At 34.7% G+C, this 19,008-nt stretch overlaps 1 protein-coding gene across 1 annotated transcript in view; it reads right to left on the reverse strand.

The window, feature by feature from the left end:
• Window positions 1–6,419: 6,419 nt before the first annotated feature.
• The window catches only part of LOC150104813 (cytokine-like nuclear factor N-PAC), a 418,156-nt gene continuing 405,567 nt past the window's right edge, over window positions 6,420–19,008 (reverse strand). Inside the window, exon 18 of the mRNA XM_090395069.1 lies at window positions 6,420–6,814. Coding sequence (XP_090251195.1) covers window positions 6,754–6,814 — 61 coding nt within the window. The 3' untranslated portion in view covers window positions 6,420–6,753. The remainder of the gene's footprint in view (window positions 6,815–19,008) is intronic.

Consider the following 19,008-nt stretch of genomic DNA (forward strand, 5'->3'; position numbering starts at 1 on the left):
TAATCTATTTAGTCCGTAGGGTGCACAGAGAGCATACGTTATTATAGCGTATCTTAGTACTGTATATATTTTGGCATAGTGCTTTGTATATTAGTGTTTTTAGGCGTGCGGGAACGATGTCTTTTAACCTGTAGAGTTTGCCAGTTATTGTTCGGAGTTTGTTGTAGATGTTTAATGTGGTTATTCTAGTTCATATCTGCATCGAAGTAAATTCCAAGGTATTGTATTGTTTCAACCTGAGTGATTGTAGTGGTTTTACTGTTCTTTGTGTTTTTTATGTTGTAGAGTGGATGTTGGATGGTTATATATTTGTTATCAACTGGTCGAGTCAGTGGATTTCTGAATATCATTAATTTTTTCTTATCTGAGTTTAGGTGTATGGAGTTTTTGGTGAGCCAGTCTATGAGCAGATTTATGTCATGTTGCATATTTGTTTGGGCTACGCTTGCGCTATTATGGATGGATATTATAGCTGTACTGTCTGCGTATTGGAAGATCTTACCTTTGAGAGATAACTGATTAATATCGTGCGTATAAATGTTGAATAGAGTTGGGGAGAGTTCCCCAGCTCTAATATTATAATAATATAATGTAATATTATAAATAATAATAATAATAATAATAATTTATTAACCAGTTTTGAATCTAACACTGAAAATTACTGTATTACAAGTATGTATATGACCAAATATTCATCACGTTGTTGAAATTCAGCAGTTTGAATTTCTTGCATTTTCTCTGGAATTATCATGTTGTCGGAAACAAATTTGCTGTATGCAAAGAAAGCTCTATTGAATGGTTTACTACTTTTCTATTAGAAACGTATTCCCACCCCCCTTTATTAAATCACCATCCTTTCAAGGATTTTGGCCCAAGGGCCTGTCCGGTCTCATTCCGTCTTTTCCTTGGTCGCCCCTGACTTCTATGTCCTCTAATTGGATGATATCGGAATATTTTTCGGTAGTCTTCAACTGTCAATTCTTTCAATACGTTCAATCCGCTTCTTTCGGTATTTGAATATTTTGTCCAATCAATCAACAACAACCTTGAGTTCAACGCCCGTAGGTGTCTGGTGCCATCTTGATATGATTCTTCCATTGCATTCTATTTTGTGCAATATGACTCAGTTTGTGTACAGAGTTTCCGCGCGATTTGACAATGTCATTGTCCTATTCTCTGTTTGGTCTTCCTCTTTTGTTCTTTCCTTCATTCATCCCAATCATCTACAATTTGTACAATACTGAGTCAATTTTTAGTTTCTCTACGTATTTCTGTGCTTCTTATTTTGTCCCAGAGAGTATATCCTGCTGTCCTTCACAGGAATTTCATTTCTCCAGTTTCTATTATTTTTTATTCTGCAGTTTTTAAGGTCCATAATTCACTTCCGTACAGTAGAGAAGGTCTTTCCCAAACTTTATAAACTCTTATTCTTGTATGTTTTTTTATATAAACTTTTTATTTATCTAAAATTAGTTAATGAATTAAGGCATCAATATAGCAGTGCATTAGTAAGTAGTAATAAAGTTGTAAAAGTTATTATATTAAGTGTTATTATTAAGTATTATTAATAATATCAATACCATTATTAATAAGTATTATATTATATTATATAAAAGTGCCATTATCATCCAACCAGGCCAGTCTGATTGGAAGAGTGGTTAGCGTATCTACTCTTCAACCAACAGGTTGCAGTTCACAAACTTCCTGTATGGGCGGGGATGTTTTTGAATGTATTTAAGTAGGAGACGAATTTCATCATGTTGTATGAGACTACGGTTTCATTACAGTTTCATAATCGTAAATTATCTGCCAGTAACTGTCCGGACACCCCTGTTATTTGAAGTTACGGAACATTCTAAGTTTGTTAATAACATAAAAACCGGTGCACAGATAGTAGGAAGTAGTATTTCATCGTAGCAGTTGAACACAAGTGGTATGGCAACACGACGTGAACTCAGTGACTTCGAGAGAGGTGCTATCCTGGGCTGTCACATTGGTGGCATGTCTATACGTGCCATTGCCGCTCAACTGGAGCATCAAAAATCAATGGTTGGTGATGTGATCAACAAATGGAGACGTTCAGGAAAATACCCAGGGCAGTTGCCAAAAATGACTGACAGGAACAGGAGGGTGTTAAAGCGGGTGGCACGCAAAAACCGGCTACATTCGGCACAGACCATCCGTGATACGTTCCAGTAACGCCATGATGAGCACTAATACTGCACCAGAAGAACTCCATTTACTGCGTTTCCACGTAAGAGCAGCGGCACACAAGCCAGACATCGAACTGGACAACAACGAACAAGGCAGCGTGTCTGGACTGGTGCAAAGAGCAGTGAACTGGACAATTGACCAGTGGAAAACGGTACCCTGAAGCAATGAATCAAGGTTCACCTTTTCCAGTCTGATGGAAGGGTGTGTGTGTGTGTGTGTGTGTGTGTGTGTGTGTGTGGAGGCAGCCTGGTGAACGCTTGTTACCACAGTGTTGTATCCACAGCAAAGTTTGGTGGTAGAAATTAATGGTGTGGGGTTCATTCACCTTGTTTGGAGTGGGACCACTGTTCGTTATACGTGGTTCCATGACTCAGTACCTTGATATTTTAGATAATCAGGTGCTGCCTACACTGTCGAGTTTTTATGCAACAGACATGTGTTACTATCAAGACGACAATGCCTCATGCCACAAAGCTGTAGCTGTTATGGAATGGTATGAAGAGATGGGTGTTAAATGACTGCCCTGGCCTGCACAGAGTCCTGACCTCAACCCATCGAACACCTGTGGGACGAATTGGAGCAGCGATTGAAGTCCAGAGCAGTACGTCCTCGATCTGTCGCTGAACTCAGTGCTGCTTTGATGGAGGAATGGAGACAAATTCCACCTGATGTCTGCTGCACATTGGTAGAAAGCCTCCCTCAAAGGTTGCAGGAGGTGATCAAAGCCAAAGGTGGACATACCCGATATTAGGGTTCGCCTGCTTGTGTCAATTGTAAATTGCTAAAATGTCCAGACAATTATTGGTAGATAGTGTACATTACTAAGCGCTATATGATTGAGATTATTTGGACAGTCCCTTAACTTAAGAGCCCTCCTCTCTCCACAGTTTGGAACCTACTAGATTAATCAATGATTTTCTATTGCTCTCCTTTCCTACAAATATTTCCATAGCTATTCATAAAAATTCGTATGAATTTTAATCTGTAATTCCATGACATAAAGTCAAGTGTGGTACTATTTATTCATAATTCAAATACCATTTTTATCTGGCTAACTTTCTTCCTTTTTCTTCATCTGCTTTGCTTGTGCTTTTGAGAATACCATCTTTCATATGTATTTTTAAAAAATTACACCTTATCGATATTCAGATCCAGTGTTAATACGACTCTTTTTTTTTTTATTCCCGAGCTTCAACTCATCTAAGGTTAGATTAGTGGCGTAGCTAGGGGGGTGCGGAGGGGGAGGTCCGCCCCAGGCGGCACTTCGAACCTTTTAGAACTTTTACAGTTAATTCTAAAATACAGTCTCGAGAACTCATTTCCAAATATTGTAATACTACTGTGAATTTTCTCACAATTGCTGTAAATGTTGCTAGTTGTGAGAGGAGTTTTTCTAAATTAAATTTGATTAAGAATTACCTACATTACTATGAAATAGATTTCGCCAATGTCATCGACGATTTTGCTAACAGAAAAGCAAGAAAAATAACATTTTAGAATGTTGAAATTAAAGTTTTACTTCAAAACTAAACATACTGTTTTAATTTATTTCCTATACGTCGTTTTCACTTTTTTTTTTTTGTAGTATTTTTGGTGTGTATGTATTGAGAGGGGCGGCAAACTCAGGGATCGCCCCGAGCGGCAACAGCTCTAGCTACGCCACTGGGTTAGATCTAGCAGTTTTTTCTACATTGGAAGCCCTAAATAATTTTTTTTAAAAACGCCGAAATTTTTGAATATCTTAGAAAATCTGAGACTTCTAAGACAGAATGTTTTTACTTTCAAATTGTGCTTCAGAAAAGGAACAAGCGATTTTCATAATGCTTACTTAAAAATGCGCTATCTGCTTCCGCTTTTACCAACGGCAGCAACCTTGAAGGCGACCATGAAAATGCGGAAACTTCTCAGTCCAGAACCACACGATAGCTTCCAGGGTTATAAGGACGCAGCTGTAGTCCTCACGTCTCCTTAGGTGTAAACTTTAAAGGCTGACCCTCCCACAGAGAGCAGCATTTTTGCCAGTACAAAAAGAAATGTCTGTCAAAAGAATTTATGGATGCTTTCCCACTTCTTCAGTTTCGATAAAAGGGAGACAGTTATATTCTGTTCGCCGTTTTGTTTTCGCCGAAAGTGCTATTTGAATGGTGTTTCGAAAATGCTAAGCTGGTTAAAAAAAAAAAAAAAAAAAAAAAAAAAAAAAAAAAAGAGAAAAGAAAAGAAAAAAGAAAGAAAGAAAGAAACACGAAAAGGAAGTTATTATAATGCATTCGCCAAGTTAGGTTTGCAACTACTCAATAATGCAATGCCCTCCCTTATGTACATCCCTTGTCGTATTTTAATATTTTAATGATAAAATTAATTTGTTTTAATTATTTTTACTCAGAGTTTTAATTAATATTTTATTTAAAAACGGACAAATTCTGACACTACAAGCACCAATTCGCAACAACCTTAGCCTTTTCGCCATATGTGGCTAGTGGCGATGGGGTTGGATACCAGAGTCCTAAGGTAATGAGTATAACCAGGCGAAATGCGAGCATATTTGCATAATTGTTAATTATCGAATAAAAGTGATTTTTAAAGAGTAAAGTGTTAAATATCATTATTTGTATTCTTGCTATGTCTGTATAAAATTATTTTCACATATGCTGTTACAAGTGAGATAGTTTCTATTTCAATAGTAATAAAAAAAAAATTGAACTTTAAAATTCACCTGCTTTTAAGACTAATTTTCCGCATGAGCGAACTGAAATTATCATTTGCAGTATATTAAACGGCCTGTTTAATTTCATACCTGATTGTTCAAGAAGGACGTTACAGGTTCATTTGGAAAAAAGGTGTTACTGCCCAAAGAAATTATTATTCCTTGCTACAAGTTGACCACAGCAAACTGCTTACATTTAAACAGCGAAAACTCAATCATACAACTCAGATAACTGCTGCAGCTGTTTTCTGAGCGCCATTCTCTTGTGCTTAGTTACGATCTCAGGTAACACGACACCCGGATAACGCGATTTAATTTTCATTTTCCATGAGGTGTCTTCTTTCAGGAGCATTTGACATATTTTAGCTTTTATAGTTACATTTTGACTCGTTATTCTAGAGTAGTTCAAGCTTCTTATCGTATTTTTCCATCGAAATCAAACAGTTAAACTTTTTGAGGGGAACAATTTAAAAGTTAAATTCCATCAACCCAGGGAGCAGATATTATTATTATAATTTCGAATATTTTATCAAAATGATTCGACTGTAACAAAATTATATTTTTATTAAGTCGGGACACATTTTATCACGCATCTTTAATCCAAAAGTGCATTGACTTCCATTCAACCATAGCAGAGGTATTGCAATATCATTTTTTTTTTTTTTTTTTTTACTAAATTTTGAAAGTGTACAGAATAATCTGATGGAAACCGAAAAATTGATATAGCTCGACAGATTTTTCAGATACCGAATAATTCAATAAAATTCTTCTAGATGGAGTCAGAGCCTAAGAATAATTTACGCACAGACGTACGTAATGGAAACAACGTTCCTAAAAATGACAAGCAGTAAAGAATGTTGTTACAGGATTTCAAATTCATGCCAGCATCACTACAAGGGAAAAAATCGTAGCCAAACAGTTTCTATTGATGAACAAAGTGTTCAAAATGTTTTAAATTAAAATATTGCAGCCTCAGAAGTATTTCAGACAACGGAAGGAATTAATGTAGTTTTTGTCACTTGCAATTGAACATTTCCTGCTTAGTTTTTGAAAATTTGACAAGTGTTTTGTGGTTAATTTTAAGATGTTTATGAAGTTAAATGTTATCTATCTATCAGACATATAAGAATAAAGAGAGAGAGAGAGAGAGAGAGAGATTGGTAGCTAGTTATATGCGCGATTCATAATGTCCGGTATATTAATGGATTTCCACAAGTTACTCCAACGTTGGATGAGGAACTTCGTGTTTTTTTTTTTTTTTATATGTCCACCCACAAAAGGTTTCTATGGGTTGAATGTTACTTTGGTACTTATTTCCATCTGATATCACTATTACTTACAAACATAATGTTTTGATCAGTAAGGCATACATATCGAATATTAAAATTATATTCACCTAAAATAAAGAAGAAAGCTCCGATATATAGGTCTTCGCCCCCCCCCCGCCCTCAAAAAAGTTGTGAGAGGATTTTAAACTTAAATAAATAAAAATTACAGTTACTTAAACAAATATTGTTTATTGTTAATTGAAAATGCAATCTAGGAGATATTATTTATTAACAGATAATACGATTGACATGGATATTTCTCAAAGGGAATATGTTTTATTAACAGAGCCGAATTTTTCCATTAATTCGGTTTATCACAATATGTCTTTGCCTTTAACTCTGCATTACATAAGTTATTATGAATTAGTTCTAGGTGATTCTGATTTTTTTAAGAGTGATCATGAAGGAAAATCTTTGGTGGTTTCAGCAGGTTGGTGCTTTACATCACTTTCAAAAGTTGTATTTGAAACGTCGCCTGATAATGCATGTTTGATGTCAAGTTCAACCTCACCTGCTTACAGTTGAGGTGGCCCATTGTTTATGACGAAATCTTTCACAATATTTTGCTCTGGAAGAAAAATAAAACTTTTCTAAATATCACATTGTCAATAAAATAAATATAAAATAAATTTTAAAATCTACATAATAGAGTGCAGGGTTTTCAGGGAAAGAGGGAACCTTTTACATCCAAGACATGATCGACACGGGATCGAAGTTTTCGAAATTTTGACAAGTGAAGAGCCAAACAATTCTAATTTAAAAATGCATTTAAAGAAATTCTGTTGCGTTCTTTAAATAAGGTTCAGGTATATCTTTATTTTCTGTATATTGAACTTAAATATATTTTTATTCTTATAATTAGGTTGAGAAATCTATAAATTTACTTCTTTATTTATTTCTTAAGAATATAAAGCATTTTCTTGCTAATCCTTATGTCTAGAACACTACGGTACATATAGATATTATTATTATTATTATTATTATTATTATTATTATTATTATTTATTTCCTGATAAATGTACACTTTTTCATAGCTGGAGATCTAACTATAAGATTACTTGTAACGGCGATAGTTGAAAAGTGAAAAAGTGAAGAGTCCACTTTGCTCTCAGAATTATAAATCTTAAGGAAAAGGCTATTCTGATTTTTATGTGAAAATGTTTGTTACAGGGAAGGAAAGCGAAAATCTTTACCCGTATATAGCTTACTATGTATTAATCGTACTACTGAGTAGAATATTCAAGTGTAAACATAACATAGTTAAGTGATTTATAATTAGTTAATGCATAAAACAAAAATAATGTGTACGACAAAAAAATCATATTTTTCACGTGCACTAGTAAACAGTAGCAACACTAAAAAAATTGTTGCCATTGTTTTATTAGTTTGTCATATATAACCACAAAATCGAATTACATAATAATAATAATAACACAAAGAGATACTTGTTTACATTTCCGAAAGTTGTTTAAGGAATACGTATTTCCGAAATACATATTTATCTTTCGGAGGATACTTCGTACAAAACAGTTGGGAATCACTGCACTGAAACATTCACGACCAATAGAATTTCCTTGTTATTCTAACACTAATAAAATTTACCTTTTCAAGTATTAATATTTGAAATTATGAATAAGAAATATTAAAAACAGACCCCTCTAGAAAAGTGAAGGATATGGTAGTTGTATCTTATGAAATATCACTGCTGTTCATATTTTTATAATAAAAAAAAAAATCTTAAATATTTCTCATTGCAATTAATGTTTTCTAGGAATTGTTTAATAGTTAATTTCTTATTTTATGTTAAACAAGTGCACTTTGCGATAATTAGACCTTATTAAAATAATTTAAAAAAATTATTTCTACTTCACAATTTATGTATTAATGAGGATCCAGAACAAAATTACTCGCAGTTCTAAAACGTTTGAGCTGGCTTTGGGCTGGAATAAACTGCAAGCGTGGCCTAGGGAGCTGGAAAGTTCTGATACCTAGAACAAAATGATATTAAAGCAACTGATATAACCACCAGAAAGAACATACTAGTAGCATAGTTATGAAGGTAACTTATGTTCTTATATTCTTATATGCTAGTCTGTTCTTTCTTGTGAATATATCAGTTGCTTTAATATATTTTTTTGTTCTAGGTGTTTATCAGAACTTTCAAGACCCCCCCCCCCTCATATACTCAGGAAGCTTAGACAAATATTTATTGAAGAGTAGGTTGTAGGAAAAATAAATAAATAAAAACAAATGATAATGCTATTATAGGCCTCGGATACAAAAATTTAAATTATCAGACAAAATTATTGCATATCATATTTTTTATGACTGGAAAATTGCATTTGAAGGTATACGTAGATTTCTAGGTAGCTGATACCACACTAGCTTTTATATTTATTTTCCTTATTGACAGAGTTGTTATGTGCATTCTAGCATTCGCTGTTTACTGTAAGAGTGATGAAAAGTGTTTAATGACTGTGTTTCGTCGAAATTCAAACAAATTCGAATATCAGCAGCTTTCATTTTTAAGACAGACTAGGGCTGTTTTTTGCAGGACGACCCAATGGACATATTGCATTCGGATGGCCAAAAAATTAGGAGACAATCCCTTACCAAAAGAGAAATATAATGAGTAAAATAAATAAATAAAAATATATAAATAATAATAATAATAATAATAATAATAATAATAATAATAATAATAATAATAATAATAATAATAAATACTTCTTAAGAATAATGGCCAGTGATTGGAAACAAGCGGTTCATAACCATCTTTCATTTAACTATAAATTATTCAAGGGAGGAGATTCTTTGCCAATTCTAATTGCTAATTGAGATTGACAAAACAAAAGAAATCAGTTTGTTGTTGCTGCTCCGGAAACTCGGGTTTTTCATCCCTCAAAAGAGGCAAATTGGTCATAAGAACACACGCAATTAACAGACATAATACATTAGCTTCATAGCCTGAGTTGCTGGCACCATAAATCAAAAAAAAAAAATAAATAAATAATAATAATCTTGTGATTATGGCTGGGGAGAGATGAAAAACAGCAGTAGTTTGTTGACTGAAATATCTGTATAATTTTCTGATTTCCACTACAAATCATGTCTCTGAAAATCTGGTCACGTGATATACCATGACTGCTCACGAGGCAGAGTGTATAATTATTTATTTATTTTTATTTTATTTTATTTTCCAACCGAATCGAATGAATCAATGATAAAAGCCTTACTTACGATTGCATACTTGATGTGTTTGCTTTTATTTCAGAATCAACAATTTTATGTTATTTCTCTGCTTGATACCGAAAGGGAAATTTCATCTTAAACTATCAGATAATAAAATTTTGAAAATAAAATAAAATAATTTCGAATATCGAATTACACTTCCTGCTTTTATTTTATTTTCAAATAGTGCGAAGTATTAGTAGATCAACAGGAAATATTGAAATAAACCACAGTAAAGTGTTGATTAATACAACCAGAATTTATTGTTTAATTCTGTTTTTATTATTATCGATAGAGAAAAAAGGGTATATTATGATTAGTGAGAAAATTCCGACTTTAGTCTTCGAGGCAGTAAATAAGAATGGGATTATGGGGGTACATGGCTTAAAGTTAATTATGTACCTATGAGGTTTATATCATTTTTTTATACTAATGTCAGAAGTATTAAGAAGGAGGGAGGCGTTCTTAGCTTCTATTACAGGGGTGTTCAACCCGTCGATCGCGATCGACCGGTCGATTGCGGAGCGATTTTTGGTCGATCTCTTGTGTATTCCTCCTTACTTACAAATTTATTTAAAACTGAAAACATAATATTTTATTTATCATTAGTTTGTATTATTTTTAATTCGCGTTAAGTGTATTGCTATTGTTTATTTATTTTTCGTTAAAATCGTCAAATCAGTAATTTTCTTAAGAGTCCGGGTAAATGAATTAATTTGGATCAGTGGAAGTCAAACAGCGAGCCGAGTGAATATGATTATAAGCAAAGTGTAAAAACTCGATTGTAGCTTAAATATTAAATATTCCAAAGCACATTACATCGATTTTTTACTTAGGTTAAGTCCCATGTGAATATTGTAAAAAAATAAACTTTGTTTGTCTCGGTATAGTTTGTATTAGATGTTTTTTAAATAACTCTTTTGAAGCTAACTGTATATAATGCTTTAATAAGAATATGTTAGTGTTAAAAACAAAGGCAATGTTTTTGTCGCCGAAGCTGTACATGGCGACATTAGAAAGATTGTTATCGAAACTTGTATGTATGAGAAAGGCTTGCAGGCTTTAAGTGTAAACATCTCCGAAGTCAGTCAGAAAGAGTTCAAACAACTTTTCGATGGCCGGCAACTTACAATCAAAAGAAAGCGGAGGAGAACAAAAGGCGTGCCGAACTTGAAACTTAAGATGAAAGACTCATACCGATTTTTTAGGGGTTGCGAAACTTCGTGCGAGGTCTCAGAGGAGGCCTAATAAAAAGGGACTGAAGCAAGCAGAAGGAGGTCCCGGTTCCAGAATTGCTGTCAGAGAGGAGGTCGCATGGTCCAGAGTCACCGTCAGAGAGACTGCCCGGATCCACGTTGCTTGAGAGAGAAGTTTCCTGCTTCCAGAAAGGAACTTCTCAGTTCGAGACGTCGCTAGAGAGAGACTACTTCTAGGCCGCAGACAAGGTTTCAAATTGCCGAAAGAAAGAGTTCCAATTGCCGGAGAAAAGTTTCCAGGCCAAGTTAATGTCAGACATTCACCAGTGTGTTGCGTTTTCATTACAATTTGATGAATGAAACGACTTCACTGATATTGCTCAGTTAATGGTATTTATTCGCATGGTATTTCAAGATTATTCAAGTAAAGAAGAACTTTTGAAAATTATACCATTATTGGGAAGGACTAGGGGAGAAGACATTTTTTCGGCATTTGATGAATTTGTGAAACAACACAAACTTCCGCTTTTTAAACTTGTGTCTATTACTATTGCTGGTGCTTCTGCAATGATAGGTAATAAATCAGGCTTCATTTCATTATGTAAAAACGATGACAAATATTCAGATTTTTTAACGTACCACTGTATTATTCACCAACAAGTACTGTGTAGTAAAAGATTAAACACAAAAGATGTTTTGGATATTACATTTAAAATTGTAAATTCTGTTCGAGGAAAAGCCCTACAACGGCGGTTATTTAAATTACAGGCAGATGCTGATGATAGGGAACTTCTGTTGTACAATAATGTTCGCTGGCTCAGCAGGTCAATTTTTAGAAAGATTTCGTGTATTAATTAATTATATAAAAATTTTTCTTGATGAAAAAGGAGATATTTATCCACAATTGAGTGATAAAAGATGGTTGTTACACTTATCATTTTTAGTAGATTTCTATATGAAATTAAGCAATTTAAATTTAGAGTTACAAGGTAGAGATAAAAATTTAATTGGCATGTTAAGTTCAATAAAAACTTTCCAACAATACTTACTTTTATTAAAGAAAAATATAAATGACCGCGAATTTAGACATCTCCCATATTTATTAACATTTTTTGAACAAAATCAAGAAATGCTTCGCTATGATTTAAAAGAATTTATTCGTGAAATAGAATTAGTTGAGGAAGAAATAAATTCAAGATTTAAAGATTTTAATAAAACTGAAATGATTGTATCTTTTATCAATAATCCATTTCAAGAAAACTTGAACATCACAGAAATTTCAAATAAAATTAGTGGGCTGTTTGATATAAACCAAGCTGAAGCAGAACTTGAGATAATAAACATTCAGAATAGTTTACATTTAAAATCAATAAACAATGAAGTCATTTGGAAGTATACACATGAAAAATTTCCAATATTAACTGATATTGCGCTAAAAATTCTGTCGTGTTTCGCATCGACATACTTGTCAGAATCCGCTTTTTCAAATATGAACGTCATAAAAAATAAATTAAGAAGCCAAATTACAAATGATCATTTGGATGATTGGCCACTTCTTCATATCAACTTCACTATGAAAATATTGCGAGGTCTAAACAATGACAAATTTCACATTAACTTTTTTTTTTTAATCAATCAGCATTTCCTGTAACTTGTGAGTTTGTAATCAACCTGTCGTTTTTTCTAACTTTGATTTTCCAAAATAGAGAAATAAATATTTTATTCCGATATATATATATATTTTTTTTGTTGTATTAAAATTTTTTTTGTATTAAAATAATTAAAAGTGATAAATAAATTTTTAAATACACAAATAAAGTTTTTAGTTGTTTATTTTTAGTTGTTTATTTGTGCGTAATCAGATATCAGGTTGGGGGAACGTGATCTATATAAGAGAGTAGATCGCCGAATAACTTTTTATAGAAAAGTAGCTCGCGTAGTAAAAAAGTTTGAACACCACTGTCCTATTAGTTAGTTCCTATTGGCCAAAAGTGGATGGTATTAGTGAGACGTGGCTGACTAAGAATGATGTAATTATAGGCATGGAAAGTGATGGTCATAATAATAATAAATAATATTTTTAGAACGGATAGAGCAAATAGGATGGGAAAAGAGATATTCCTGATGACATCAGATGAGTTGCAGACTAAATGAGTGCTAGTACAACAGAAAATCATTAAAATGGAAAACAATTCTTTAGACGCTGTCTGATATGAGATACAAATTAACATGACAAAGCATTTAGTTGGCTGCTACTATAGGCCAGGGAATGCAAAAGGATGATGTGGATGATATGTATCAGCAAATACATTCTTCAATAAGTAGGGACAGGTAATTATTATGGGTGATTTTAATTATAGAGATATAGATTGGAAGGAGGGAAGGTCGTATGGGCGGAAGGAAATGGAATTTATGCAGCTTCTTAGGTATAATTACCTACGACGGCACGTAATGGAAGGTAAGGGGATCGAGAGTGTTGGACCTTGTGATTACATCTGAGGATTTGTATACCTAAGATGGACATATTGCCCTCACTCGATGAGAGCGATCATTCGGTTTTGACTTGGGATGTCAATAAAGAAGGGTTTGATGTGGAATTACAAAGCTGGGAATTAGGAAAATCTTAGAAAATCGTTTGGAGCGGTACCATGGGAGGATATACCGTACTTCAGGGAAAAGATATTAGTAGTGCATGGGAAGTGATAAAGGGATGTTTGAAGGAACAAGTAGCTAACCGCATACCAAGAATAAAGAGAATTAATAAACTGGAAATTAAATGGAAGTTACAGCATTAAGTAAGAGTTTAAGAGAGAGAGAGAGAGAGAGAGAGAGAGAGAGAGAGAGAGAGAGAGAGAGAGAGGCATGTGGAAGAGATTCATAGATAGAAGTGACCAGCAAGCCCATGAGCGATATAAAGCACAGGCCAGAAGAGTGATTGGCATGGTAAGGAAGGCAAATCGGAGTATGAGAGGATATTAGCCGAACGAGCCAAGCATATGTGACAAACAAAAGAAAAAATTACCACAGTAAAATGACTTTTGAAGAATGCAAGCGGTAGGAAAGTAACTGAAACAGACAAACTAGTTGAATTATTGAGCAATCATTTTGCAAGAGTGTCATCCAGATGATGATATTACACAAATAGATATACAGGGATTAATGTGGAAGTGAGGATAGCGGAAGTCGAAGTATATAGGATCTTAGAATCTGAATATCAATTCAGATATGGGTTTAGACGGAATCAGCCCGTGTATTACGTACAGGCAATTGGTAGGCCCTTTGACTAGATTGTTGAATTTATCTAAGCTCGGGTAGAGTCCCAAGGGAATGGAAGAAGGTAAGATAGCTCCATTGCATAAAGATAGTACCAAGACCGAAGTAGCTAATTATAGATCAAGTAGCATTTCAAGAGTGGTGGCTAAAGTATTGAAGTTGGTTAAAGACAGAATTCAGGAATGGGTGGGTGGGTAAGAATGGGATATTGTATGGGGAGGGCAGCGTGGCTTTGTGAAGGGTCATGCCTCAGTAATTTACTCACTTTCTATAATAAGGTAAGTGATAGCTGAGTCGGATAAAAGTAATGGCTACAAGTCATACTGCTGGATTTCGAAAAGGCGTTCGATAGGATATCGCATGGAATCCTGATATATAAATTACATCGAATGGGTATGGACATGAAGCTAGTGATGTGGATAAGAGAATAGTTGATGGAAAGATACCAGATAGTAATTTAAACAGGTGCACAGTACCGTAGAAGGCATGTGACCAGTGGATTGCCACAGGATTCTGTACTTGGGCTACTACTGATTAATTTGTTCATTAATTCAGTTGTTTGCAGATTATGTAAAATTAGATAGAGCAGTAGTCAATAAAGATTATGTTGATATTTTACGATATTTTACCGGATGATTTAAATAGACTGGCAGTATGGGCCAAGAAGAATGGATGCCAATTTAAAGTGGCAAAGTCTAAGGTTATGCATTTTGGAGTGAAAAAATTACCAACTGTGTATCATATTGATGGAACTGTATTTCAGAAACTTGATGAAGCCAGGGATTTGGGGTGTTGGTGAATAGGGACTTGAAATTCAGAGGGCATATTGCAAAAGTGGTGAAAACAGCAGATAGGATTACCTTGTTATCGAAGACATTCAAAGATTAGATGGTTGTTATTCCTCTTTATAAGCTTTGATAAGGCCTCATCTGGATTATTGTCCACAAATCTCATCACCTAGATTTCTTGGAAATATGGATGAGATTGAGCGGATTCAGAGCCGAGTAACTAAGACGGTGACAAGACTTTGTGATTTGAAGATTTGTGGGTAACAGACGACGCTGGTTGATAATCGGATAATGGGGGGATATGGCAGAGATATAAGTTGCTTTGGGGGGGGGGTTATAGGATTGATGTGGACGAAACATTTCAGTGCATTGATAATATGAAGAAAACTAGAGGTCATCAATGGAAATTGAATAAGAGTGTGGTTAGCAAGGGAGTGAGAAATAGATTTTTTGCTTGGAAAGTGGTGAATGAGTGGAATAGCTTGCGAGATTCAGTTGTGCGTGTGTTTTGTCGGTGAATGATTCAAGGCAAAATATGACAGATATTGTACAAGTATTGATAACTGTTGATTAATGTTTATGAATGGACCTCCATCGATGAGTCAATGAATTCCATAACAACAACTAAAGCTGTATGGTAATGTCAAGGACCTTATGCATGTGTTGGTTGTTGCACTCTATAACATCGCCACAGATTACTGATTTAAACGCGGGGTAGAAGATATACGCTAATTGATTGTTATTTTTTAGAAAATGCATAAACAACATGGTTTTCAGTGTTTTCTTATATATATATATATATATATATATATATATATATATATATATATATATATATATATATAATATTCATCAAAGCTTAATTTGCTTCCTCAGTCTTAGGAAAAGGCTGGTTATATTCCACTAATTCGAGCCCTACCCAAGGGCCTATGAGTTGTGGAAATACTTTCTAAAAATGAAAGCTGTGTCGAACAAAGCGGCCTTTTGCAGCTGCCCAATTTTTAATCCATCTAACTCGAGTGCTTCTAGATGTTTTTTCAATGTTTTAGGGATGGCGCCTAAAGCACCTATTATTATGGGAACAACTTTCGTTTTCTTTTGCCAGATTCGTTCAACTTCGATTTGCAAATCGCGATATTTTGTAATTTTTTCATTTTCTTTGTTGTCAATCCGACTATCTCCACATATATATATATATATATTTCTTCCTTGTTGATACGCTCCAGAAAATGATGATGACATAAAATATAAAGAACACAGAAAGGGGTGGGTGAAAGGTCAACTGAAAAACGAAATTTAGGTTTAGTGAGTTTGGAACTGATAGTGAACGAATTATTGGTTTTGTGTGCTTCAATAGGTTTAGAAGAGAAGGAAGGATACATAATCCCCATTTCCTCGGCGGCGTGGGGGGGGGGAGCATTCTCCCTGCTACCTAGTTGATTCACACATGGGTGGTTTCCTTTAACAAGTTGAACATTGAAAGACTGGGGATACTTTTCAGACTGCTAACAGGCTGGTTATTGTTAATTGCTTTTAGCAGATGATTTCGTCTTTTCCAACTCAGACGAACTAAATTTCATTGCAGCCATTGGAAACAAATATCAGCATTGACAGTATAAAAGAACGATGGCCAACTGACTTCCCAGAGACAAATCAACGCATAATATTTAACTCATTTCTATGCTGCTGCTCTGTTTATTAGAAAATTCTAACTGATTTTCATGTGGAAGCAGAACAAGTGAACAATAAATAATTTATGTTCTTATAAATATAATTACGTTAAATTTAAAACAACTTAAAACTGTTACTCCCCTCCCCAATTTAATCATAATAGTTTCCTTTTCTAATTTGAAATCTTATAATCCGATTGCAGTTTAGTAATAGAAAATAGTTCCTGCGAGTGACTGATACAAGCTGCTGTGTGTGTATAAACTTACAAATCAAAACGGTAATCAGTCTGGTTGCGAACGAATCGTTCAGCTGCAGACTGAATAAATAACATAAATTCCGTGTGATGATACAGCGTTCCCCCTTTATACGGGAGTTCATAGTATCATCTAATCCCCCCAAATTTTATCCGGGCTCCGGAACCGGCATAGGCTGACGAATCAGACCTATGGCTGGGTCAGTATTCCTGACTGTAATCCATGTGTGTCCTCGGACTGGTTTGCCTGTTGTCTGTCCACGCCCGAGACCGGCTAACTTGGCTATGGCTGAGGAAGATCCTTGAGCTCCTCACGTCGTTGACGGGAATCGAACCTAGGATCCCTCCCCAGGCATATCTTTGCCCTTCGCAACCATACGCAGTCCGCGCGGTTTGCCTACGGACTGAATAATCGCTGGCATTCTGTCTACCAGTGCTATATCGTCACCATCTATGCTTATTTAGGTTTCCAAGTAGCCTAAAACCCAGTTTGGCCTCCAGAGCAGAGTTCCAGACCTACTTAACTGCTCTCTGGTGGTTCCCTAATTTTTCACCATCGCAGACCTTTTTAAGTTAATGTTTTGTTCAGCAGCTCACTTGTGTGCTTCACTTCAATAGTTTGCGTTTGGGCAACATTTCTCTAAAGGAGCACAACACCTACTCTTTGTTGTCTTTCAGTATTTTAACACCGTATTGATTATGCTAAAGAGCAAGAAAATGATATATTATGGGTTTTCTGCTTTGTGGAATGATCTGTCAAACAAGTGATAAGAGCTTTGCGAACTCTCTACTAGAATACATGGGTTAGCGGTATGGAGCCTCTCTCCCCCCCCTTTTTTTTTTTTTTTTACTCTTCTCCTTGTCCATCGTTGATTCACTAGCAGCCCTCCCCGGCCTTAAGGCCACGGATTCTTGCGGAGTATAGAAATTTTATGCCTACTGGAAAAAAAGAAACAAAGGTTATTGCGGTTTCATCATATATGCGGAAGTGAGCCAAATAAAAATGTTTTATTCTTTCACATTTAATGCTAACAAACAAACAAAAAAAAAGTAACAGTATAGTCCTTCACTGTTGGCAACTGCAACATCACAAAGCAAAGAGCAGATTTTTCTTTTGCAGAATCATAAAATACTGCAGCTTTTTCTACTCGCTCTTTTTTAATTTTTATTTTGTTGTTGGACGCGAAATAATCTTGCCTATTTTCAGATGATTCTTCTTCTTTGGCACTACAGCCCCCTGTAGGGCCTTGGCCTCCCATTTTTGGATTTCATAACTCACTATGAGGTGTTATTTCCACGCTCAACCATGTATAATTGTCTGTGAAACGTTGTGTTCTTAAGACCGTTTAGCCTGCTTTACGGGAGGAAAACCCCCAGATAAACTGGGGAGAAAAACTCTGCAGTCCACGCCCAAGACTGGCTAACTTGGCTATGTGTCTGGGACACTCCCTTCCCAGGCATACGGTTGCGGAGCGTGTAACCACTCGGCTAACCGCGCGGACTCTTAGATGATTCTTAATTTGTGGAGAAACGCCACCAGATATCTTTTATGAGTATTTTTTTTCTTTTGAATTCTAACCACTGCTGTACTGAAGGGGGAAAGGGGGGGGGGAAGAAACTTAAATCATTTTACTCAAATATAAGCCTAGCTCACTTTGTGCTTTGTTTAAAAGGCTCCGGTTTTCTCACCCTTTGCCAGTGATATTAAATTTGTATTAGGGTTTTCTCGTGAAACCAATACGACATTGCAAGCTATTCTTAGCTAGTTTTAGAAATGACAAAACTTTTTTTCTTTTTCATAAAACTATGTTTAAAATTTTCTAAATGGCAAACTTCCAAGCATAAAATGGTGACAAACAATATTTAAAAAAAAAGCTATCAAAATTTAGAATTTTGTAAACCATAATTTCATTTCGCATCTGCTTCTATTATGCATTCTATTATAAGTATAATATGCTAAACTGCTTATTAGAGTAAAAAAGCTGTATCACTGTTATTGCACTTGATCAAAGAAGGAAAGCATATATTGTCATATTTATCATGATTTGATATCAGATTTGCTGCTGTCAACGTATTCCAGCGCATTTCTTTCAAATTTTTCCCTCCTAGAAACGAACAAACCTGCCGCAGATCACACACAATTAACAAACATGCAGTAGTCTCCTCATGGTAATTGCCATAACGTAAGCAACTTTAATCAATGTTTTAATTATGTTATCACATTCCATTAGAATATATCCTTAAAAATGTTTTATTTTAAAGAATATTCCATTATGAACTTTATCTGTCAACCTTCTGTTAACAAATATTGCGTGTGTTATAAAATAAGTCTGAAGTCATTTTTACCCAT

The sequence above is a fragment of the Typopeltis vanoorti genome, chromosome 7 (assembly GCF_054136105.1).
Source record: "Typopeltis vanoorti isolate ZY-2024b chromosome 7, IOZ_Tvanoo_1.0, whole genome shotgun sequence".
Taxonomy (NCBI): domain Eukaryota; kingdom Metazoa; phylum Arthropoda; class Arachnida; order Uropygi; family Thelyphonidae; genus Typopeltis; species Typopeltis vanoorti.